This window comes from Podarcis cretensis (assembly GCF_951804945.1).
Source record: "Podarcis cretensis genome assembly, chromosome: 1".
In the NCBI taxonomy this organism is placed as follows: domain Eukaryota; kingdom Metazoa; phylum Chordata; class Lepidosauria; order Squamata; family Lacertidae; genus Podarcis; species Podarcis cretensis.
The window spans coordinates 93,317,060-93,342,148 of NC_137170.1; the positions used below are offsets into that span (position 1 = coordinate 93,317,060).

Genomic DNA, 25,089 nt, shown 5'->3' on the forward strand with positions numbered 1-25,089 from the left:
GTGATACTTTGGAATAAGGAGTGCTATAAAAGAGAGCATCCATTCAAACTTACACAACAAATAAGTCCTATTCAGCTGTCAACATTGATTCCACCTTCCTTCCTAAGTCTCATCAAGTTCATAGATCATATAGCTTGCTTTAGTGGAAGAACACGTTAACACTGTCCATTTCACATCATCATCATCATCATCATCATCATCATCAAGCTAATTCCATGTTTCCTTTCCTCCACTGAACTTCAACAGAACAAAAAGCATGCTTCAGAAAGCATGTCTGCTTCTTAAAGCAGCTGAATGATGATTGCTACAGACGAGTAATTTTAAGAGACACCCCACTTTAAACTAAGTTCAAGCCATCTGTTCCACCCCTCAATTATACAAAGCAAAATAAACCTCCAGCAATGCCCCATAACAAACAATGCAGATGTCAATCTGCTTCTGTCTGTATTTACGTTCTCCGCCAACCCCCTCCGTTCATGGGGCATTAGTAGCATCTCGTGTTGCAGAGAACAAATTCATCATCAGAATCCAGAATGGGGGGGGGGCAGAGAGGGAAGAGCATTTGTTATTACTATTTATCCACTTGATCCTCTCTGTCCCGTGTCCCAGATCCTCTCTGCATTCCTACATTACCAAAGTATGATGAGATGAGGCCACAAGGGAGTGAAAAACATGGCTGTGAGAGCCATCTTGGGGAACGGCGCATAGCTTATGCACAACTATAGCACAGTATCGCCAGCTGCATCGGTAGGTGCAGGCACAGAACAGCCCTGACCCAACTGTGGTGTGGTTAAGGGAGAACGTAGTGTAAAAAAAGAAAGGGTGCATGTTACTAAGTTGAAAGTGATGGGAAAGGGCAAGCAAAGACTGGTATGAGGGGGCAAGCTAAAGAAAATGACAGAGCCTGTGAACAACCAGAATACTTTCAGAGAAGGCCAAAGAGGAAAGAAGTTACCGTATTTTTCGCTCTATAACACGCACCTGACCATAACACGCACATAGTTTTTAGAGGAAAACAAGAAAAAAAAATATTCTAAACGAAACAGTGGATATATGATTTTTGTGGTTCATGCTGTGGCCACAGACATGTGATCTGACGGTGAGTTCGGGGTAGCCCAATGCAAAAATCCTGAGGATCCATGTGGATCCGTGCTTTGTAACCATGTTTTAAGTGGGGAGGGAAGGAAAAGCACTCAAGGGACAAGGAACACACGTGGGGTGGGTGGAGAAGGATGCTGCTAATAATGCAGAAGAGGGGTATAAGAGGAGAAGGCTCCTCTCCTCTCCCGCTTTGCTCCTTTAAAGCAAGCAGGCTCTCTGTCCCTCTCCTCCCCCCCACTCAGCGGTTTTTCTCCCGCTTTCCTGTTTCAAAGCGAAACACGGAGGAGGGAAGGAAGGGGAACCATGGATCCTCTGCTCACGACTGCAGCAGATCCCCCCACCATCCGTAGGCATTCGCTCCATAACACGCACAGACATTTCCCCTTACTTTCTAGGAGGAAAAAAGTGAGTGTTATGGTGCAAAAAATACGGTAATTAGGATTGCCATAACCAAAGTCTTTTTATCCCAGGTCTCTACAGATATAACCAAAGTACAAAAATAATAAGGAGCATGTAAGAAGGGGGAAGGGGGAAAGATATGATTTGGAGAAAATGCTGTTATCAAATTATGTATGTGATATTTTCAAAGGTTTGGCTCTAGAAATAAATTCAGTAGAACTATAAATTTCAGAGTGCTTTCTCTTCTCTTCTGCATTTGTCCTCGCAACCACCCTCTGTGTGATAGGCTACAATTAATCCAAGGAATTTGAAATAATTCTCCTAGCTCTGTTTTATCATCAGCTGTTAGTTTTCATTTCCTGCCAGTCTCTTTCAAACAGTATCTGTCTAATGAACTCTTTCCCGCCAGAAGTGTTGAATTAAGAGCACAGTTGTACCTTGGTTGTCGAATCGAACCTGTTCCAGAACCCGGTTCGACTTCCAAAACGTTCGGAAACCAAAGTGTGGCTTCCGATTAGCTGCAAGAAGCCAATTGGAAGCCGTGTCGGACGTTCAGTTTGGCGTTTGGGATCCAAAACGTTTGACTCGCAAGGAGTTTGGGATCCAAGATACGACTGTAGTTTATAGTGATACACTTCTAAGGACCGCTTCACAAGGTAATTTGGGGCAGCTAAATTGTATAGGTTGTATCCAATGAAACCATCCAATTTGAGTAAAGACTTCTGGTTGTGCAACAGAACTTCCCTTCCCTCTCCTCTCCTGCCACAATCCCTGTAAATCTGCCTTGGTGGAGAACAGGGGGAAGTACTGCTGTGCAAATGGAAGTCCTTGCACAAATGGAACAATTTCGTTTCCTACAACACCACTATTTTAATTTAGCATCATTTAAACACAGAATCCAAATATTAGTCAGTATTAACCCTCCTCCGCTTCAGATATTCCTTACACCCTCTGTCACTGTCACAGATTAGGATAAACATGGAGAGATGTCTATGACTACCTCTCTTCAGCCTTCAGGGTTGAACATCCTCAAAAGATTTTCTCAACTCAAGAGAGGAGAGCCCCCGTTTCCAATTTATGATAGAAGAAAGGGCCTACTTATAATGTTCTTTGTTATCAGAATATCTTTTAACTATGATACCATCTCCAAACCATGTTCCCTTCATAATGACTATTTAAGGCTTCACTGAAACTACCCACATGTGAACTATTTGCTAACAACTGTAGCACTTGCCACCAGGAGTTAGATAACCAAGAAGTTATATATAGGGCCCATATGGCAGTGACCAATACTTAAAGATCCACATCCTGTTATCTCTCCACTGAGGTAACAATGAACAACAACCAGCCCCAAAGTTACACTTTTTTCCACCTGTTATATTCTTTCTGAATTACTCTTGGGCTTATGATGTAACTGGTTAGCTCCATGTTGAAAGCCATTCACAGCAGCTTTCCCCATGTCCACTTTCTCTCCAGATAACACTAGACTACAACTTCCATCATTCCTTGACCACTGACCATACTGGCAGAAGCTGATGGGAGTTAGAATCCAACAACATTTAGAGGGCACCAACGTAGGCAAGGCTGCCTTAAACATTTGGCCAGATAACCATCATCTTATGATGGGGGAAAAGTAGGGTATGTGAAATGTAGACAAATGCAATCTAGAATCCCATTTGACCTGGAACTGTACTGCTGATGTGCAGAAGTCAGGCCACGGCTCCTGCTAATGAAACTATTTCAGACAATATCTCAGATAAAACAAACTGACACTCAAGAAGATTCAGCTGTGAATTTCAAGTATTTAGTCAACATTAAATAGGGTAATAGCTCAGTGGTAGAAGGCAGAAAGCTCTGAAGGCAGAAAGCCTTGGGTCTAAGCCCCAATATTTCCAGTTAAAATAAACTGCTGTAGGGATGGGAAAGACCTGCAGAAGGCCTTGAAGAATGCTGATTAGGGTAGAATACCCTTTGCCAACCTGGTGCCCTCCAGATGTTTTGGACTACAACTCCCATCATCCCTAGTCAATATAACTGATGGGAATTGTAATCCAAAACACCTGGGGGACACCAAGCTGGCGAAGGCTGGGTTAGGATGATTATACCAAGCTGCCACTAAAAATAGCTGGCCCTTCCATAACGTGTAGCACAATTAAAGCAGTGTCTAAAAAACCCACCATGTAATAACACCAGGAAAGGGAACGCAGCAAGTTATTCTGCACATTATGGAAGGGGGTGGGGTGAGAGAGTGTGACACAGGGCTGATGTTCCTGTATTTCTTGCATTTTTAAATTATGCCCTCATGCATAGGCCCTTTCCAAGTTGACTTTCGTACAAGTATTGTTGCAACAGGGTATCTCTAAAGGAGCTTGAAAATCCAGCAGATATTCACCATTACAAGAAAGAACCCTGATCCAACCCAGTAATGAAGATCCTGTTTTTATTTCCATCAGTAAAAGGTGTGGGGGGTTATTTTTTCTTTTAATTTATTTTGAGTTCTGCAGTGTGGGTTGCATACATTTTCAGAAATGAAACGCCACAAAATTCCAAACTTGCTGTTACATCGGCTACAGATCACCAAGAAATGCATGGGATCAAGAGGATTTGCAAGCTATAAAGCGAAGAGTGATGTCTCTGTTCCATAACTGTTGATAGAAGCTTGCACGAACGAACCAGCCAGAGTTGAAGCAACATTTGACCTTAGCAATCCCATCTCTGCACATCAGTCTTACCTTATAATTGCTGGAATTTACCCACGAGGTAGCAAGGCCATCAACCATTTTATCCAGCATGGTCTGATCATGTTCCAGATCGGCAGATTTCTGTTTATCTGAGAAATAGTCTATCAGTTCTTGGCCAACCTGAAGTCTCTTCCCAACATCCTTCTGCAGAACCTGGACCAAGCAACCCTCCATGGTGGGCTCCATGTTGTGCTAGGAAAACAGCACAGCCAGTGGAGAAGCTAGAGGGCAGCAGGTTTGAAAAGTCCTGCTGCAGATGTCTCCTCTAGGTCGCCTCTTTGTTCGATGAAGGTTACCAAGGGCCTGGATTTCAAAGACGTGATTCTGGGAATGGCAACAATGCACCATGTGTGTCTGAAGAGCAGCTGGCAGGTTATTAAAAGTTCAATTCAAAATAACTAGTAATAGATAAATAAAGCTGGGAGCGGACCAGCCGTGCTGTATGACCAGGTCTGTGATGCTTCTCTGTTCAGCAGTCCATCCTGAAAGAAAATTTTAAAAGAGGGAAAGGTTAGAGGCAAACTAGGAAGAAAGCAAACAGCCAAACAGCATAAAGTCCCAGCTGAGATACTTAAAGCTGTCATGTTGTGTGTGGTTTTTTTTTAAAAAAGTAGTAATTTATCTATCTGTTCCCTTGCAACCATTCCTTGCAACTATTCTCATGTCTTACACAGCACTGCATTCTGCCCCAAAGAAGAAAAAGGAGCTAATCCTGTTATAAGGGGCATCAACTGCTAAGGAAAAAAACACAAGTAGACAAACAAAAAAGAAACCCACATTTTGTTCAACAACAACAATGCAGTCAACAAATTATAATATGGATTTCTGGCTGTCAACTGTATGGAGAGATGGATACTTTGCCATGGGTGCTGTCTGCTGAAATCAGACATGACCAAAAGAAAGAGAAAAAACGCTTGAGAAAGAACCGCAGAAGCAGTCGCCTCCTGTTCTGTCTGTGCGCGCATCAGATACACAGAGCAAGTGACAGCAAGGTTTGCATATTGGCGATAGCACAGGGCAAGTCTAGATGAGAAAGCAAGTCTGGATGACTCCCTGAAGCCAGCTTCATGTTTTTTAGTTGCTGCTTTGAGAAATATAACACACTGTCAGGAGTTTCAACATGCAGTCCTCCAGAACGCTACCCATATCCTGGCCTCCGCATCCCAATAAAATTATTCATGTAAGAATTACCACAACATAACCTCTATGTTTGAATGCAGCCTTGTACAGTGTTACTCAGAAGTGTATCCCGCAGATTTCAATGGGACTTATTCCCAGATTAGTATGTATACCAGGAATGGGGAACCTGTGTTCCTTCAGATGCTGTTGGACTCTTTAGTCCCTTCAGCTCCAGCCAGCATGGCCAACAATCAGGGATGATGGGAGATGGAGTCCAGCAATGACAGGGGCCAGAGATTCCCTCTCTTTGGTGTATACAACTGCAGCCTTAAAACTGCTACCAAAGATAGTGGTCATGTGTCCTGAGAAATCTGGTACCTGCAAGGTCTGCACTGATGCCAAATGGAGGTTCATTATACAGTGGTACCTCAGGTTACATATGCTTCAGGTTGCAGACACTTCAGTTACAGACTCTGCTAACCCAGAAATAGTACCTCGGGTTAAGAACTTTGCTTCAGGATGAGAACAGAAATCGTGCTCCGGCAGCGCGGCAGCAGCGGGAGGCCCTATTAGCTAAAGTGGTGCTTCAGGCTAAGAACAGTTTCAGGTTAAGAACGGACCTCCGGAACAAATTAAGTACTTAACCCGAGGTATACCACTGCATATATTTTAGGTGCCAGGCAAAAATGTTCCTCTTCAACCAGGCCTTTATTTATTTATTTTTAATGATATTTTATTAAGTTTTATCAAAGAAAAAGGTTACATGAAGAAAAACACAAAGTATATAAACATACAAAAAACATCAGAATACAATAAAACAAACAGTTAACACATAAGAAAAAAAGAAAAAATTAAAACACTAAAAGAGAATTCAAAAAATTAAAAAAAAAAAAGAAAACTTCAACCAGGCCTTTAAAATGTGTCTGTGCAAAGGGGTGATTATTGTTTTGCTGTTTTGTTTTAATTATTTACTTGTTTTTATCCTGTATTTTATTCTGTGAACTGCCCTGGGACCTTAGGGTGAATGGCAGGTAATTAATATATTATTATAAATTATAAGCATGACTATTATTATTATTATTATTATAATTATTATGCATCTGTTTCTAACGCGGCCTTGTATTCAAGCATCAGCCCGGCAGGTATAGGGAAAAGGAATTCCATGCAAGCAAGTGAACAGGTTGGTTGAAGCAAGGCAGAGCACTTCATTCCTTCACTGCCCCTAGCACAGAAATGCAGTCCCTCCTCCAAGTGTCAGTGTCTTCAAAAACTTCTGTGTTTTCAAACAGGACTTTTAAAGAGAGGCAGAGGAAGCACATACTGCAGGCTCCTCACCCCCCCCACCCCGTGACAATGCTGCCAACTCTTCTGTATCACTTTACCAGCAGCTGCAGGCTCTATGTTCCCTTCCCCCTCCATAATGAAATGAATCTTTGCTCACACATATTCCAATACAGTACACTCACTCCCTCTCTCCCTCTCTCCCTCTCTCTCTCTCTCTCTCTCTCCTTCCCTCCCTCCCTCCATTAATTCTGGCAGACACACACTCCTCACTTCACCACCACAACCCCCTTCAACTTCAGTCTCCCCTGTGGCCCTGCTTATGCGGCTAGAAAAGTACCACTTGCATTGGTTTAAAAAAAAAATGGGGGGGGGGGAGTCTCCACATCCTAAAAACTATTATTTGCAGGTGCCTTTTAATGTAAAGAAAAATAAGCTGCTTAATGATAACATCTGAAGCTCCTGGATGTATAGAAAGTAGGGCATACTTGAAGGAAAACAGGTCAAGCTCAGTTCAAAAGAGAAGGGCGGCCGGCGGGGGGGGGGGGCGTGTTAATCAGACAGCTGTAAAGCACATCTCTTGCCAAGTAAACAATCAGGGCAAACCTACAGGCATCACCCAGTACAAAAACAATACAGTACAATAATACATCCTAATTGACTTTTATCTGAAGAGCAGAGTGTCAGCAAAGTGTCTTTCCTCACAGACTGTATTTCTAGGTCATCATTGCTGCAGATCTCTTTTCCTTTTTTTTTTTTTTTTAAATAAAGAGCCCCGACCGTCAGTGAAATGACAAAACTTCTCCAGCAGTCAGGACCTGTATGTTGTCTATTCAAAACAGCCTTCCCTGCCCTGGTGAGTTCCAAATGTGTTGGGACTATGCCTCTTGTCATCCCTGACCATTGGCCATGCTGGCTAGAGCTGATGGGAGCTGCAGTCCAAAGTATCTGGAACACACCAGGTTCGGGAAGGCTGGACTTAGAGATAATGTATACCCTTCTCCATAAACAATTAGCTTACAAAAAAAGACTGTTTCTTTAAATAATACCGACTCTGCACAAACGTCCCTCGCTGAATCCAAAGACACAAAACAAAGTCCCAGAGCACTAGACAAGTGGGCAAAAACATCAAAATACCCTGGGCCAGCAGGGGGATACTGTATATAGTTTTCACTCAGGTCTGTAGATAGTTTTCACTCAGGTCCACGTCAGTTATTTTAGGCGGGAAACGCTGGGCTGTTGTTGCTACAATGTTGACAGCCGGCTGCCTATAAAAGCAGGCCAGCTGAGCTGTTTGCAGTTAGTTCTATTCCAGTTTACAAAATAAAGAGCTACTTGGAGAAATTGCTGTGTCGTCTGCTATGTCAACCCACAACCTAACACTGGCGACGAGGATGGTATCGATGGACATCAGAGCACAGCCAGATGCGGCCAGCCTCTGAACTGAGCAAAATCACTGAGCGAAATCACTGAACAGAACCAATTCAGAGCTGACTGTTCTGGCTAAGAGCACTGTGTTCCATCCATCGCCCTTCACGCCGGCATCGGAATCATGGCTTCACTTGTGCCTCTACCGCCGTTTGCGCCAGCCTCTGAATCATGGGACTCCTACCTCGCTCAGTTCGACTGCTACCTCCAAGCCAACGAGCTGACAGCAGTATCAAAGGATCGGAAGCGGGGCCTATTCCTCAGCCTCTGTGGGCCTGAGGTGTTTGAGATGGCCCGAGCATTGGTTGCGCCTGAAGCAGTCCAGGCAACACCATGGGACACGATCCAAGAGAAGCTCCGCAACCACTACGCACCAAAGCCGTCCAAAATTGCTGCCCGCCATGCGTTCTACCACCGGAACCAGGCAGAGGGGGAGTCAATCAACAACTACACCACCGCCCTGCGACAGGCTGCAATGCACTGTGAGTTCCGAGACTTAGACGATGCCCTGATGGATCGAATCGTCTGCGGGGTCCGGGACATCCATCTGCAACGGCGTCTCCTCGCCAAGCCAGACCTCACGCTACAGAAAGCCATTGAGGAGGCTGTGGCCTCAGAAGCTGCTGAACGCTCCGCCCAGGAGATCCGCAAGTCCAGCAGCCCGCGTCTTGCTAGGGAGCCAGTTCCGGTGCATCATGAAGAGGCCAGGAGTGATGAGGCATCCTCCAGTGAAGACGATGATGTGCACCAGACAAAGCGGGAGCGCAGAAAGTTCCAGCAGAAGTCCAAGGGCCAACCGGAATGTGCCGGCTGTGGAGGCAACCATTCCCGTGCCAAGTGTCGATTCAGAGACGCCATCTGTAGGAAGTGTTCCAGAAGGGGCCACATCGCTAAGGTCTGCCGATCGGCTCCGTCTGACACCCCCCCTTCATCGACTCGCAAGTCCAAGTCTTCACTCCAGTCTGCCAAGGAAAGTTGTTTCGCTCTCACCAACTGCCGCTGCCCGTCTGGAACCACGATTGGCCAAACCGACTCGCCTACGCGACGCAAGCTGAACGTCACGGTGCTCATTGAAGGAGCTCCATGTGACATGGAGATCGACACCGGGTCTGCCCTGTCCATCGTGTCATGGAGCACCATCAAAAGACTGGTACCCAGAGTGTCCAAAAGGCAACTCGACTCTCACCGTGTACACCTGAGAGACTACCAGGGAAACGACATTCCCGTGGTAGGCGTTGGCCGGTTCCGGTTTGCCTTCAAGGATTTTTCGGGCCTGCTCCGGTTGGTGGTGGTCGAAGGTCAGCGGCCAAGCCTCCTAGGGCTAGACTGGTTTGATGCCCTCGGCCTGGAAGTCACCGGCATCAACTGCATCTCTAACGCAGAGACTGAGGGTCTGGTCAAAGACTTTGCCGAGGTTTTCGACGGCACCTTGGGGCAATATACAGGTACGCCCATCTCCTTTAGCTTTGATCCACAAGTCGCCCCCATCAAGCTAAAGCCACGCCGGGTTCCCTTTGCTCTCAAGGCTAAGGTGGACGAACAACTGGACAAACTGATCACCCAAGGAGTTTTGGAGCCGGTTGACCACGCCAAGTGGGAAACCCCCATCGTCACGCCTGTCAAGCCAGATGGGTCAGTGAGAATCTGCGCTGACTACAAGTGCACGATCAACAAGGCACTTCAGCAGCACGCTTATCCGGTTCCTGTTGTCCAACACCTGCTGCATTCCCTGGGTGAGGGTAAGGTCTTCGCTAAGCTGGACCTTGCCCAAGCCTATCAACAACTGCCCGTCGATGATGCCACTGCTGAAGCCCAGACGATCGTCACCCACCGGGGGGCATTCCGTTGCCACCGGTTGCAGTTCGGGGTGAGTGTGGCTCCTGGCATCTTCCAAAGCCTTATGGAGCGTCTCCTGCAAGGGCTTCCGGGCGTGGTACCATATTTTGATGACGTCTTGGTGTCTGCAGACTCACACCAGCAGCTGTTCGAGCGCCTCCGTGCCGTGCTGACCAGGTTCCAAGAGGCTGGGCTCAAGGTAAAGAGGGAAAAGTGCCAGATCGCCGTTCCACAGGTAGAGTTCCTGGGCTATCTTATCGATGCCTCCGGCCTTCACCCGACCACATCCAAGATCCGCGCTATCCAGCAGGCCCCCACCCCAAAGAACAAGACTGAGTTGCAGGCGTTCCTGGGGCTGCTGAACTTTTATAACATGTTCCTGCCCCACAAAGCCACAGTGGCTGAGCCTCTTCACCGACTCCTTAGCACAAAGACGCCTTGGGCCTGGGGTCATCGGGAGACGGCGACCTTCAACGCGGTCAAGGCTCTCCTTTCATCAGACAGTGTGCTGGTACAGTACAGTGAATCCAGGCCGCTGGTCCTTGCCTGCGACGCCTCACCTTTTGGCATCGGTGCTGTCCTTAGTCACCGTTTTCCAGACAGAAGAGAAGCACCGCTCGCCTACTTTTCCAGGACGCTATCTCCGACGGAACGGAATTACAGCCAGCTCGACAAGGAGGCACTGGCACTTGTGGCTGGAGTGGAGGTTCCATGAATACCTCTATGGCAGGACTTTTGACCTCATCACTGACCACAAGCCACTCCTGGGCCTCCTCGCCGGTGATCGCCCAACTCCACCGGTCCTCTCGCCACGCATGCTGCGATGGACTGTTTTCCTGGCTGCCTACCACTACCGGCTCATCCATCGCCCCGGGAAATCGATGGGCCATGCCGACGCCCTCAGCCGTTGCCCTCTTCCAGCATTTGTGGAAGACCCGGCTCCAGCTTCATTGCTCCTTGAGGATCTTCCGGCAGCGCCTGTATCGGCTGCCACTGTGGCCTCCGCGTCTGCCCAGGATCGCACCATCAGCCGGGTGCTCAACTGGGTGTGGAGGGGGTGGCCACAAGGGCCTTTTGCATCGGAGTTCCAGCCCTTCGCAATCAGACAACATGAACTCTCAGCTCATCGCGGCTGTCTGCTGTGGGGAGACCGCGTCGTGATTCCCCAGGGACTCCGTCAGCGCGTCCTGGAGGCTCTGCACGTTGGCCACCCGGGAATTGTCAAAATGAAGGTGTTGGCTCGGTGTTACATCTGGTGGCCTAATATGGATGATGCCATCACTGCCTGGGTGTCCGCCTGTCAAGCGTGCCAAGAGTCGAGGCCTGCACCACCGGCAGCTAAGGGACACACCTGGGAGACGCCAAAGACACCCTGGTCGAGGGTGCACATCGATCTGGCTGGCCCCTTTCACGGCCGGACTTTTATGGTAGTGGTGGATGCCTATTCCAAATGACTGGAGGTCGCCCTGATGCCCTCCACCACTACCGAAGCCGTCATCCGGGTGCTGCGAGGCCTGTTTGCAACGCATGGGTGTCCTGATGTCCTTGTCTCTGACAACGGACCGCAGTTCACGTCAGGCACATTTGAGCGGTATCTTTTGGGACTGGGCATCCGCCATGCCCTAACGGCACCCTTTCATCCATCCAGCAACGGGCAAGCGGAAAGAATGGTGCGCTCGGCAAAAGAGGCACTGGCGCGCCTGGACCGGGGAGACTGGCATGAGCGGGTCGCCGAATACTTGTTCGTGCAACACATCACCCCTCATGCGGCCACAGGGCGGAGTCCTGCTGAACTGCTTATGGGCCGCCGCCTCAGGTCACCGCTCGACCGGCTACACCCGGACTTTGCCGTGGCTGAACCCCCAGGCTGTGCCAACGCACCACGGTCATTTGTCCCAGGAAACCAGGTCTTTGCCTGGAACTATGTGGGGGACATTCCTTGGGTGCCAGCCACAGTAGTGGGAGTCACTGGACCTCGCTCGTACCAGGTGGCACTCGAAGACGGACGCTTGTGGCGACGGCACATAGACCAGCTTAGGCGCAGGGTTGGGGACTTGGACACTACCGTGGTGCCCCCAACTGCGCTTGCGGCTCAAGAAGAGACACGTACAGATGGCGAGGCCCCACCTACACCTCCCTCGCAAACTGCCAGCGTGGAGCCGAACCAAGCCGCTTCAGAGGGTCTGCCAGACTTACCACAGACTCAGACCACTCCACTTGCGGAGGCTCCACCCACAGCAGCGGATCCAGGGGAGTTGGTTCCAACGCCACCTAGGGTCGCACCACAGCCTCAGCAAGAACTGTGTGGCCCTCTGGACTTGGCTACCAGTCCCTGGCGGTCTGGCAGAGTTTCCAAGCGCCCAACTTATTTAAAGGACTATGTTGTTGGACATGTATCACTGTTGGTCTAAGTATGGGAAATGTAACCGATATGCTTTTGTGCCTAATTGAACCATTACGCGTAGTGCTGTATATAAGGAAACCATTACGATTGTAACTAACGCCTTATCTCGGTGGGGAGGGGTGTTATGTAGTGAAGTTTCACCCTGGGCCAGCAGGGGGATACTGTATATAGTTTTCACTCAGGTCTGTAGATAGTTTTCACTCAGGTCCACGTCAGTTATTTTAGGCGGGAAACGCTGGGCTGTTGTTGCTACAATGTTGACAGCCGACTGCCTATAAAAGCAGGCCGGCTGAGCTGTTTGCAGTTAGTTCTATTCCAGCTTACAAAATAAAGAGCTACTTGGAGAAATCGCTGTGTCGTCTGCTATGTCAACCCACAACCTAACAAAAATGGTGGTGGGTGAGTGTATCAGTACTCCACACAGGGATGATGCAGATGTTACTTGTGGGTTATAAGAGTTCGGGAAATGTAACTTGAAGGGTAAAGGGCTTTCTTATTAGAAAAAATGAGGCTCATAACACATCCATTAGGCCACCCATCCCTAACATGGTGCCCTCCAGAAAATCTGGACTACAACTCGCATCAGCCCCAGCCAATCTCACTCACTGTATTAAGGTTGTACAGCAGGCTTAGATAAAACTTTAAAGTTCAACGCAGCCACCCTTATCTAGATATTAACACTATGGGTCAGGGATGGATAACTTGTTAAACTCCAGCTGCTGTTAAACTCCAAGTCCCATCAGCCCTAGCCAGCAGGTCCAATTGTTAAGGATGATGGGAGCTGGAGTCGAATATCATATGGAGAAGACACAGGTTCCCCACCCTGCCATAGACAAAATCCTCTGACAACCATAAATATACACACATACACACACACACTATTGAGAGAGAGACAGAGACAGGAATCTGCACAATATTAACTTAAGTAGTCATTTATTGCACGCTGCAAGTTCAGCTATGGCACATTTCTGGAAGAATCCTTCAAATGCTAATCTTACCTACTGGTACAGATGGTTTGGGAAACAGCAATAATGGAAGAACAGACCTTAAAAAATGTGAGTCATAGGAGGTCAAAGCACAGAAGACAAATTTATTAGTACATGATATGATTTGGTGACATAAACTAATGTGAAAGAGCATGCTCGATGCCAGATGCGGACAAATCAACGGATGTGGATGATATAGACTTTTATAGAGGATCCCTTTGTTGATTTTGTGTTGTTAGGTATACTGAGAGGACCACCCTATTACTTTTAACAGAAAGAGGGTCATTTTGTTAGTATCATATTGGCTTGTCGGCGCATTATGTATTTTACTCTGGACCGTACTTTATGGACTTTACATGGCATGCCTGACTATTATTATTCACTGAGTTTAAAGTACCTATAATTATTTTAGTTGCTTTTGAAGACGGTTTACTGCCAAATGGCAGTGCTTTTGTAATTATATAAAACCAATAAAAAACTGTTGTTGTTTTAAAAAGACAACAGTCAATTGCGCAACTATAAATAAACAAAAAGAGCATCTCGAAGCCTACTGGCAACAGCTGGACCTCAAATATCTTAACCATTAATTTTGGCCTGCACCTTACATTATGAGGCTGTCCTGTGTATTACATCATCCAACTACCTGGATCCCTTTGATAGTCACCAGACCACAAACAAGGGCTTCGTGTCAAGGAAGAAACTGCCCCGGGAGCTATCCCTTCATTCCTCACAAGAACGTATGTTCAGGATGGTTGGGCCGATGTGAGAAAACCACCCCAATATCTATATCCACTGCTTCCGGAGAACAACTGGGCTGGTTTTCCCATCCTTCCTATCCCTTTATGACTTTGTACCGAATTAGCTGGAGGCTGCATGAATCCAGTGATTTGTTAGCTGAACACAGCAGTGTTTGTCTTCCTGAGAATTCAAACTGTGGAAAGAACCTTAAGAATACCAAAGTAGATTATAGGAGTAGGTTTTAAGTGGCTGTGGCACAACCTATAACAGAGGAACCTCTTGAAGCAGAGAATGCTTGCAGGTGGGGGGGGAGATGACCTGATGCAGATAAATGCTATATCCCAGGGGTTGTCAACATTGTGCCCTGCAGATGTTGCCAGACTACGTAATTCCTTCCCATTGGCTATGCTTGCTGGGGCTAATGGGAGCCGGGAATACACCATGTTGGCTACCCCTTGCCAATCAGATTTTGTCAGATTTTCAAGAGTCGGCCATGACACTCTGCCAATGGGTTATGCAACACTTCTGCAAAGATTCCCCCAAGAAGCAGGGGCAGGAGCTGGGGGACAATATCGGGTACTGTTCTGCATTTGTCCTTTAAAGCCTTACTGTGGACATCTAGGCCTAAAGCATCCTTGATTAATAAGAGCTCTTTGAAGAGCTCTCCAAGTAAGGCTGCTTGGGAACGTTTCAGTGACTCTAGCCAAAGGAGATTCAACTAGAATCTCTCATTGTTTAGGACAGGACTGGAGTGCAACCCTTGTATTGAGCTCATTAGGCCAATGGCCTTCCAGCTTCAGTTATTTTCTTTCGCCTATTCTGTTTACACAATAGCTTTTGTATCTGAGGACTCTTTCCAGGGGTACATTAAGTCTGAAATTTTGTCAACAAGAGACAGTAGCTCCGAGAAAGAAAGAGGGGGGTGGGAAAGGTAGGCCTTAAATTTTATGGCAAGGTGCCATGCTATTTTCGGGGTGAAGAAAAATCTAACATAGCATGCTAGTTGTGTTGCCGGGGGGGGTGTTTCCAATGCTTCTTCCTTTTTTACATTGAGCAGGGGTGGCTAACCACTTTTTGGCCCAATAGCAAAAAACCTTCGCCAACTCTCTAGGGGCTGCAGGCCAGCAATGGGTACAGTCAAAAGTGGACATGACCACCCACATTCTCACATGATACTCAAAGATCTCTCTCTGTTCCCTGATCATCAATTAATAAATCTCATGACTGGAGAGGGAGCAATCTGGATCCCCATCAGAGTGCTGGGCTGGGAGGCTGAAACCTCTCCCCCCACCCCAGGACTGTGTCCATTTTCTTTCATTCTTTAAAAATACTACAGTTCCCATGATTCTTTGGAGGAAGCTGTGGGATGTAATCCACTGGGAGCAGTCAAATACAACATTCCTTGTTTTGCTAGAGTGGACATGCAAGGGAATGTTTGGTCCAGCCAGTTGAACTTCCTGTTACACCTGGTCTGGAGCATCCTTCCTTGCATGTGACTGGTAGGTGGGCGTGACCTTTCCAGACCTGGTAAAAGGCCAAGTCATGCAGCCACCTCCCTCTCTTTGATCTTCTCTTTCGTCCTGCGAACTTCCTGATTCACCTGGTCTGTACTGATTCACCCCTAGGTTATCTCCCATATGGGCTAAACCTGTTTGTACATTTTTGTAACTTTAAGCCTAAAGCCTGCCTTCAGGGATCACACTGTGCTCTGCCTGATCATGAGTAAAACTACTTTTTGTTACTTATGAATAAGACTGTTGTGTCTTTATTCTTTAAAGGAGGGGGTCAAAGGGGTCTTACCAGGAATAACAGAACATATCTCAATCTGGGCAAGCCAGGTTGAACTGTTTATTGTCTTAAGAGGCTCACACAAGTCTCCAACCAGTTTTCTGCTATGTAAAGGGGGAATGCACTCTGCTAAGTGAAGAAATTTGCTAGTGCAAGTTAGGAAAGATATTAATCATCAATATATCAACATTCCCACAGAAGCCATGACAGTTTAAAGTGCTATGATACTGCTTTAAATGTATAGTGCAGATGGGCCCTATTACTAAACAGGTCACCATCAAAGATGCTCAGTTTCCATGGGCTTTTCTACCACTGGCACCCGTCCCCCACTTGCTCACGATCGACTCATACGTGGTGGCGTATACGCGCAGCACCGGGAAATCAATAACTAATTCTAAGCTGGAATGGAGGAAGAGAGCTGGAAAGTCCTTGTGGCTCACAAGGAGACCCTCCCCAGAGCCCAAAGAGGGCATCAGTGAGCCAAATGTTCAGAAACAAAGACTCCAAGGATTCAAAAAATGGCACACAGGAGATTTCACTGCTATCGAGCTAGCCTGCACAACATACAGCTGTTGGGCAGAAAGCTGTATGTACTGCAACAGGCTCCCCACTCACACATGCTTCACTTATGCACCTGGAGGCCCAGAACATAACCCCCGCATAAGTGGGGAGTCACCAATATTTGGGAAAGAGCTGAGCTGGGCACTATGTCCCTCAAAGAAACACATGCACCACCCATTAATGCACCCAATCAGTTTAATAATATTTTCATAGCAACAATAAGCAGACTGAGGAACGTAACTATTGTACATAATGGTTTTGTAGGTGGTGTGTTTTTTGTTTCTTCTACAAATCCTCCATAATGTCCCCCCCCCAAAAAAAAACAATCCAAGAAGCAAACAAGAAAGACCAGAAGTTCAAGGACTGTAGTGCACACTTAATAGCCCCAAGGGTAGCACTGATAAAGGTATAATTAGCTGCTTAGTGCATAGGCTTCCTGGACCAAAGCACAGAGAATGGCAGGGAAAGCATCAAACCACTCAAAAAAGAAAGCAAGAAAAAGAACTCAGCATGCGCATGGAAAAGTCCTTTCCCCATGGCGACCCCAGCTGTGACCTTGGATGAAACAAGCATCAAGGTTGGTTGGCAGGCTCTTCTATTTAGAATGTCAAACTTCATAGAGAATAGGATCAAACCAGGTTTGCCAAGAGCTTCAATCCCCAAAAACATTTGCCTGCCAAAAATTGGAAACAAGGATTGGAAGCACAGACCTTCCTACTCAACACTTTTCTCTGAAATAACTTACACTTAAAACCACAATATGAGCCCTAAGCCAGATGGGCTATTATTGGACACACCATGTCACAGTTTGTGAGGAAAGTCTCTCTCTCTCTCTCTCTCAGCAGCAACAACAACAAACAACAACCAGATTATTGTGGCACCACAAGGTACCACAGGAGTCTTTGTTGTTTTTACTGCGGTGCAGGCAAATTGGTGGAAAACCCGCTCCACCCATGCATGAATTTGGTTGGTTACAGAGCTCGGTGGAGAATACTTCTTGACATGCAGTAATCCCTTAAAAACAGTGTGCCTTCAATACCTTCAAGACTCAATAGATTTATTGTGGCACGCATTTGTGAGGGTGCGGTGGGATAATATATAAATAAATAAAACCCCATTTTATCGGATGCACAGTGTTCCACATGATACTGTGAGTGCACCTGCTCCTCTTGCATTCCTGGATTCTTTTTTTTTTTTTTTTAAAGTCTTTTCTACCCTGCCATTCCCTGGAAAAGCTTTTCCAGAGTGGGTTATAATAAAACCATGAAATATATACATACAGTAAACAACTACCCCATTGAAATCAGCAGCACTCACTTTTTTTCTTTTTCTTTTCTTTTTTTAAATGCTTTTTATTAAGTTTTCATTTTAAATACACCAACACTAACAAACCAAAAACATCAAGTTTTTTTACATGTATCCTACTTTATGCTCCGTAGAGCCGTTGACTTCCCTCCTTCCCTTCCGCAGGTTTTCTTATTCCAATCATTAATTTACAGCTTCGTTAATAAAAGACTAAACCATGACATAAGATTTATTTCAGTCCTGCTAACGTCTTCGGATTTCTACAGTTCTCACTTATATAAACCATAAATTTACTCCATTCTTTTTGGTACTTTGTCTCCTCCTGACTGCGAATTCTATGTGTCAGTTTTGCTAGTTCTGCGTACTCGACCAATTTTGTCTGCCACTCCTTTACAGTCGGTATCTCCTGTGTTTTCCACTTTGGGGCTATCATGACTCTAGTTGCTGTCGTAGCATACAAATATAGTCTTTTGTCTGTCTTCTTAATATCCTCTCCCATCAAACCTAGCAATAGTTCTTCAGGCTTTTTGGGGAAAGTATATTTAAGCAACTTATATGATGATCTATAATGAAGCACTCACTGTTTTTCAAACCTCACTCGGTTTAAAACACAGATCCCACAACCCATTTTCTTGTACATCTGCCCACTTCATGTATTTGATGAAGTGCGCTGGCAAAAGCTTACGCAACAATGAATATACTAGCCCAATAGTTTCTAATCAGCCAAGTACAGTGAACCCCCTGTTTTTTAAAAGCCAAGCTATGGACCCCCTACTTTTGAAATTGCTGGTATCTCTATGGTAGTTTTAGTTGTGTGAATGGTACACCCTGGGGGTCTGTGGATGGCCACCATACCAGCCTTAAGAGGCCCCACTTGCTATTTTTCCAACAGCAGGCCAAACAACACTCCCCCCCCCCCTCCGGAAGGAACATTGTAGGATGAGGCTGGAGAACCTGTGGCCCTACAGTTGTTGCTGCACTTCAACTCCCAGGCCCAGGCCTCCTGCTGTCTGGCCATGCCAGCCCAAGCCCATCTCAAGGATCCTGGGTTCACCAACCCTGTAATAAGCGATTGCAAATCAGAGACAGAGAATTTTGTAGCAAGAACAAAACCCAAAAATATGTGACTTGCGATCTCAAGTTTAGCAATTCATATGAAGCAATATGAATTCGAACCAGACAAATGACTTAGCCTTCCCCCCTCCCACACACAGAAAAGTCTATTGCAATTAAAACAATATTTCTCCATTTTCCATTGGTCCCTATTGTTCTCTCCTCAGCTCCACTCACTACTTCCTGTCCTGCAGAAAACAGGCAAGTTGAAGTTGGGACCCTGTGTGCAATGTAAAATGGTACAGATCCCACCCATAAACTTCAGACACATGTCCAGGTTTTTCTTTCCAGCCATTTGATATAAGCAACAGACTGTGTGCTCCAGGGGGCAGAGTTCAGGACACAGGAGTCAGGTTCCAATTTCTGACAAAGAGCCTGTCTTATCAACTTTGCCTTCCTACTAATGTTGGCATCTGACCAGTCAGATAACAGCCATATGTAGTTTTAATAACAAAACAGAGAAAGTTATGACAACTCATGGTCAACTCTTAAGCCAGTGTTTCTCAAACTTGGGTCCTTGGTTGTTGTTGGACTACAGCTCCCATCATCCCTAGCTAGCAGGACCAGTGGTCAGGGATGATGGGAGTTGTGGTCCAAGGACCCAAGTTTGAGAAACACTGTTCTAAGCATTTGTGGCATATATTATTGCCACAGTCCATAAAAAAAACAAAAACAACTCAGGCAGCTAACCAGGATTTCACGGATTTTGTTGTGAACTCTTCCAAAGCTAAGTGCAATCGTAGGGACAAGCTCCATGCCCCTTCTCCCAAGCTCCAAGTTGGGAAAATGGGTTCATCCCTGTCATGTTCATTGTCACACTCACCAGACAGGGCAAGGATGCTTGTGACAGAGTCTATAGCAAACCAGTTTGCGGACTCTCCATCCCTACCACAGACTGCAACCAAGCATGCGGACAAGGCATTCTTGACTTCATGGAAAATTTAACAACATCTGATGGAAGCCAACTGACAGCACTTGATGGGCCAGCTGGCTAGCACTGAAATCCTGCTTCCTGCTGTCGCAGCAGGAACAACAACTGGTTACATCATGGAACTGTCATGAAGACCACAAAGAACTTTGCAAACCTAGCTGGCAGAATCCAAGTTTTGTCTGAAATTGGTAACAGGAAGTTCAATACACTGTACAAAAAAAAAAAATCTGTAACGGAGATGGCCAACTTTTTCCGGCATAAGTGCCACACTCACTCTTGGCCAACCCTCCGGGAGCTACATGGTGAATGTGGCCAAAAGCAGGTGTGACCACTTCACATTCATTCATGCTTGCACATTCTGAAATGCACAAGGGACATAGTCCCACGCAGATCAGCTAGCAAGGTGGGCTGCTTGCCCCCTCTCCATCCCAATTTGCAGGAATGAGGCCATTTGCAGTCCTATTAGGGTGGTGGGTTGAGAGGTTTGAACCTCTCTGCCTACCCCAGCACCATGCCTACTTTTTTTTATTCTATTTTTGCTGCCACTGCCCAAAATTTGTGGGGTTACCAATTCTGCTTTAGGCACACTCCACTCACTCCTAGCACGCACCCACCCACCCCAGCATGCATGTGCTCACCCCAGACAGTGATAGGAGACACTATATCCCTGGGAGAGGGCATGTCTTCTTCTTCTTCTTGGAAAAGAAATTATTTGTACCTTAACACTATGAAGATTTTAAAAACTGCCTCTTGCTACAAAGCATTTACATTTTAAATAGATATCAAATGTCACAATTGTTCCTCTGCAACATTCTCCATTTTAATTATAGTGGAGTACTGCTGTTATTTTGGCAGATTATGAAACAAGCCCAAACAAAATGAATAAAGAAGAACCTCAGGTGGGTCTTCAAATGTATTAATACTTTGCCTGCTATGATTACTTCTTTGTTTTTCTTTAAAAGTCAGAAGTTTCAAAGAAAGCTTTGTCCATAAGCTTTGTTTTCTAGAAAGGTTCCCAAGATCTGTGGCCTTCCAAATAACACATCGGTACGACTCTGCTTTTCCGCTCAACAAAGCCATTTCGCTGATGTTCCCCATAGGTATTTTCTCCTCCCATAAACTCAACACAACATCTTTGCCCCTATTTACAGTCCGACAGTGGCCCTCTCACATGTAACACTACACTATGCTTTAGCACTTTGTGCACAAGTTAAAACTACCACAAATGAAGGCTTAGTCTTGGGCACTCTCTCATCCCTGCCTCTGCTCAGCCTGGAAGATTTCACCAGCAATAATTTCCATTTTCAAATAATCTCAGCTTGTCACTGTTGTACGAACCAGAGATTGTGGCCTAAAATAAAATAAACCAACCAGCTTCATAAACTATGGTTTGAAGTTGGCTTCTTTCGAATGTAACAACCCTGGCAGATCAGACCAAAGGCCCATCTAGTACAGCATCCTGTTCCGCTGTGGTAAACCAGATGCCTATGGGAAGCCCACAAGCAGGACCTGAGGGCAACATAACCTTCCTGCTCATGCCCTCTGGAAACTGGTATTCAGAGGCATACTATTTCCAATAATGGAGGTCATATATAGCCAACATGACGAGTTAGTTGACACTGACAGCCATAATGTCTATATGTTACCGTTTCCCAGTTGCACTGGAGGAGGAAGCGCATGAATATGAGTTTTCGCTTGGGCTCATTCCAGCTTTTGCATATATTGCTAATTCATGATGTACAACCAAGATCAATGGCTGTGTTTAGACATGATAATGAGCCATGGTCTATCATTACTGAAGCTTTCCCTCTCCTCTCCCAGCACAGCTACAAGGAGATCGCTTTCATTTTTTACTAACTGCATCAGCTAGACTGGTGACTGGGAGTGGCCGCCAATACCATATAACACCTGAAAGACCTACATTGGCTCCCAGTACGTTTCCGAGCACAATTCAAAGTGTTGGTGCTGACCTTTAAAGCCCTAAATGGCCTCAGCCCAGTATACCTGAAGGAATCCCCATCATTCAGCCTGGACACTGAGGTCCACCTCCAAGGGCCTTCTGGCAGTTCCCTCACTGCGAGAAGTGAGGTTACAGGGAACCAGGCAGGGGGCCTTCTTGGTAGTGGCGCCTGCCCTGTGGAATGCCCTCCCATCAGATGTCAAGGAAATAAAAAGCTATCTGACTTTTAGAAGATATCTGAAGGCAGCCCTGTTTAGGGAAGTTTTTAATGTTTGATGGTTTCTTGTGCTTTTAATGCTGTTGGGAGCTGCCCAGAGTGGCTGGGGAAACCCAGCCAGATGGGCAGGGTATAAATAAAAAATTATTATCATCATTAGGTTCAATCCCTAATCCTGTGGTTAGTCTCAACAATGGTTTGTTGAACTAGCCTAGCTTCATAATCCATTGTTTCTAGTTTGCCTTATTTCAACAAAAGCATAGTTAGGGTTAGCCACAATTTGTCAGTTTGGATATAAGAATTTGCAGTTAATCTAAAAGAGAAGCTAACTCTTCCAGTCTCTTCCTCATGGTCACACCAGAGGAGGGAAGAAGGGAGAACGCATGAGCTTGAGGCTCCCACAGGCCCATTCCCACCCCATGGTTTTCAAGCCTACAACTATGCATTATGAATGTAGAATTTTATAACCTGTGTGGATTTATTCAGCTAAGCAAATCTGCGTAAGGAAGGTGCATGGCTTTTCCCAACATAATTGAATTTTTACAAAATGAGACCTATTGGAGGAGCATACCTTATGCACAAGGAGTGAGTGACTTGAAATAGCTCCATGCATGGTAATTACTTCCTAGTTGCTAGTGTCACAGCTGCAGTAGTGCTTAAATCTGTAACATATATCCGACACCTAATTATCTGCACCATAGATTAGCGTGAACAAGTGGAACTAAGTATTACCATGCTGCAAACGACATTGGGTGGAGCTCAGCAGAGACAAATTTTCATAGTTCACATTGCCACCCCCACCACCCCCAAAAAAGGCTGTATGTGAGAAAATTAGTTTTTAATTTAAGCCACGACTTTGTCTTGAATTATTTGAAGTGGTACTAAAATAATAAAGTAGCTGAGAGCAAGGAAAGCAGAGTTCCCCCTCATTATTCAGTAACCATAGCCTATCCCCACATATGTAGAAAACAGAAGGCAATCCTGAGCTCCTGTACCTCTGGGTTGTTGTTTTTTAGAAACTAAGCAATGCCTGAAAAATCCAGAGCAACCATCTTCTCAAAACACACAGAGAGAAAACCAAGGTTGCAGCCTGGAAATTCCCAGAGAGGCTTGAGATAGCAATGGCACCTGGCAGTTTTTCAAAACAATCCTCCGAGGGCTGCTGGAAGCTCACATTTTGTGGAGTATATGAGCAATATCCAAGCAAGCCATGGCTCAGAGTAGGCCTACTCAAATCAGCAGGCTTACTCCAAAGCATGACTTGCATATCAATTTATATTCAAAGAAGGAAAAAAAGGGGCCAGAGAAATCAACTAACAATAATGCTGCCATTCAGAGAGTGTCTTCTGATCTGATAGCAGGCCTATTGTTAGCATATTTCTCCCATTTTACATTTTGCTTTGTTATACTCTGTGTAGTTCCGCATGCATCATCTCTTTGCTAAGAATTTGTTTTTTAAAGCAGCAAAGTTCCACTGAATAAAGAGGAGACCTGATGGAAACTGCATCATGCATACATGCTTCTCGAAGGGCTGCCCTTATTCCCAATTTGGAGTCTACATCAGCTAATCCAATAGAGTGGTACCTCGGAAGTTGAACAGAATCCGTTCTGGAAGTCCGTTCGACTTCCAAATGTTCAGAAACCAAGGCGCGGCTTCCGAGTGGCTGCAGGAAGCTCCTGCGGCCAATCGGAGGTTGTGGAAGCCACATCAGACGTTCAGGTTCCAAAGAACATTCGCAAACCGGAACACTCACTTCCGGGTTTGCAGCATTCGGGAGCCAAAACTTTCAAGTCGCAAGGCGTTTGTCAACCAAGGAAGACTGTACTATAACTGCAACACTTGCTTGATATAAAAAGGTAAAGGTACCCCTGCCCATACGGGCCAGTCTTGACAGACTCTGGGGTTGTGCGCCCATCTCACTTAAGAGGCCAGGGGCCAGCGCTGTCCGGAGACACTTCCGGGTCACGTGGCCAGCGTGACATCGCTGCTCTGGCCAGAGCCAGAGCCGCACACGGAAACGCCGTTTACCTTCCCGCTGGTAAGCGGTCCCTATTTATCTACTTGCACCCGGAGGTGCTTTCGAACTGCTAGGTTGGCAGGCGCTGGGACCGAGCAGCGGGAGCGCACCCCGCCGCAGGGATTCGAACCGCCGACCTTTCGATCGGCAAGCCCTAGGCGCTGAGGCTTTAACCCACAGCGCCACCTGCGTCCCTTGCTTGATATACACATCCCTATAAACATGTCTGCAGGCTACCATATATAATCGAATATAAGCCTCGAGTGAGGCGGCGGCAGCAGAGGGACGAGCAGCGAGAAAGGAGCCCTTTCTCGCCGCTCGTCCCTCCGCCGCCGCCCGCCTCTCACAAGGGCAGGCACAGGAGCCATGGCTGGGAGAAACACTGCACTGTGCCTCTCCCAACCGGGCTCCTGTGCCTGCTGTTACTAGCGGCAGAGGCAGCGGCAGAGGGACGAGCGGCGAGAAAGGAGCCTATTCAGGCTGCTCCTTCCTCCGCCGCCGCCTTTGCCGCCATCAGCGGCGGTGGTGGCGGAGGAACAAGCAGCCCAAAAGGAGCCCTTTCGGGCTGCTTGTTCTTCCTCCTCCGCTGCTGCCACCACCAGGTTTGTGGTGTGGTGAACCGGCTTATACTCGAGTCAGTATGTTTTCCCAGGTTTTTTGTTCTAAAATTAGGTGCCTCGGCTTATATTCGGGTCGGTTTATACTCGAGTATATACGATATTTCAAGAGTTAAGGGAACCCTTTAGGCAGGGCTATCAAAACTGACATCTCCAGGACTTAAACTGCTCAAGCATTTTCCAGGCAAGCTTCCTGGCTTCCCAAGACTTAAGCAGCCATCCTGTATTATTTGTGCGCACTTGAGCAAATAACCACAGTGATGCCTCATGACAATTTAAAAAGAGATTGATCAATTATAACACAAACTGCTAAAATGTATGCTGGGCTCGGCTAATTTAATTGTTCAACAGTCATACCCAGTGCTTTTTCTACTAAAATATGAGGTGTCACTACTACCCTGGGCAGCAAAAAGAAAAAAGTACTACCAGTACTCCATAAACGTTAAGTAAGGTCACAAAAAAAAAAGCTCTGTGGTTATCACAAATTTGACAAAGACTTATAAGCAGGCCGCAAAGGTCCTGCCACTTTAAAAAATGAGAATTAGT

At 46.3% G+C, this 25,089-nt stretch overlaps 1 protein-coding gene across 7 annotated transcripts in view; it reads right to left on the bottom strand.

Annotated features, from left to right (window-relative positions):
• CLASP1 (cytoplasmic linker associated protein 1) overlaps positions 1–25,089 on the bottom strand; it is a 171,212-nt gene that overhangs the window by 138,181 nt on the left and 7,942 nt on the right. For all 7 annotated transcript variants that reach the window (XM_079968491.1, XM_079968494.1, XM_079968493.1 and 4 more), the window contains exon 2: positions 4,233–4,723. In XM_079968491.1, coding sequence (XP_079824617.1) covers positions 4,233–4,427 — 195 coding nt within the window. In that variant the 5' untranslated portion in view covers positions 4,428–4,723. The remainder of the gene's footprint in view (positions 1–4,232; positions 4,724–25,089) is intronic.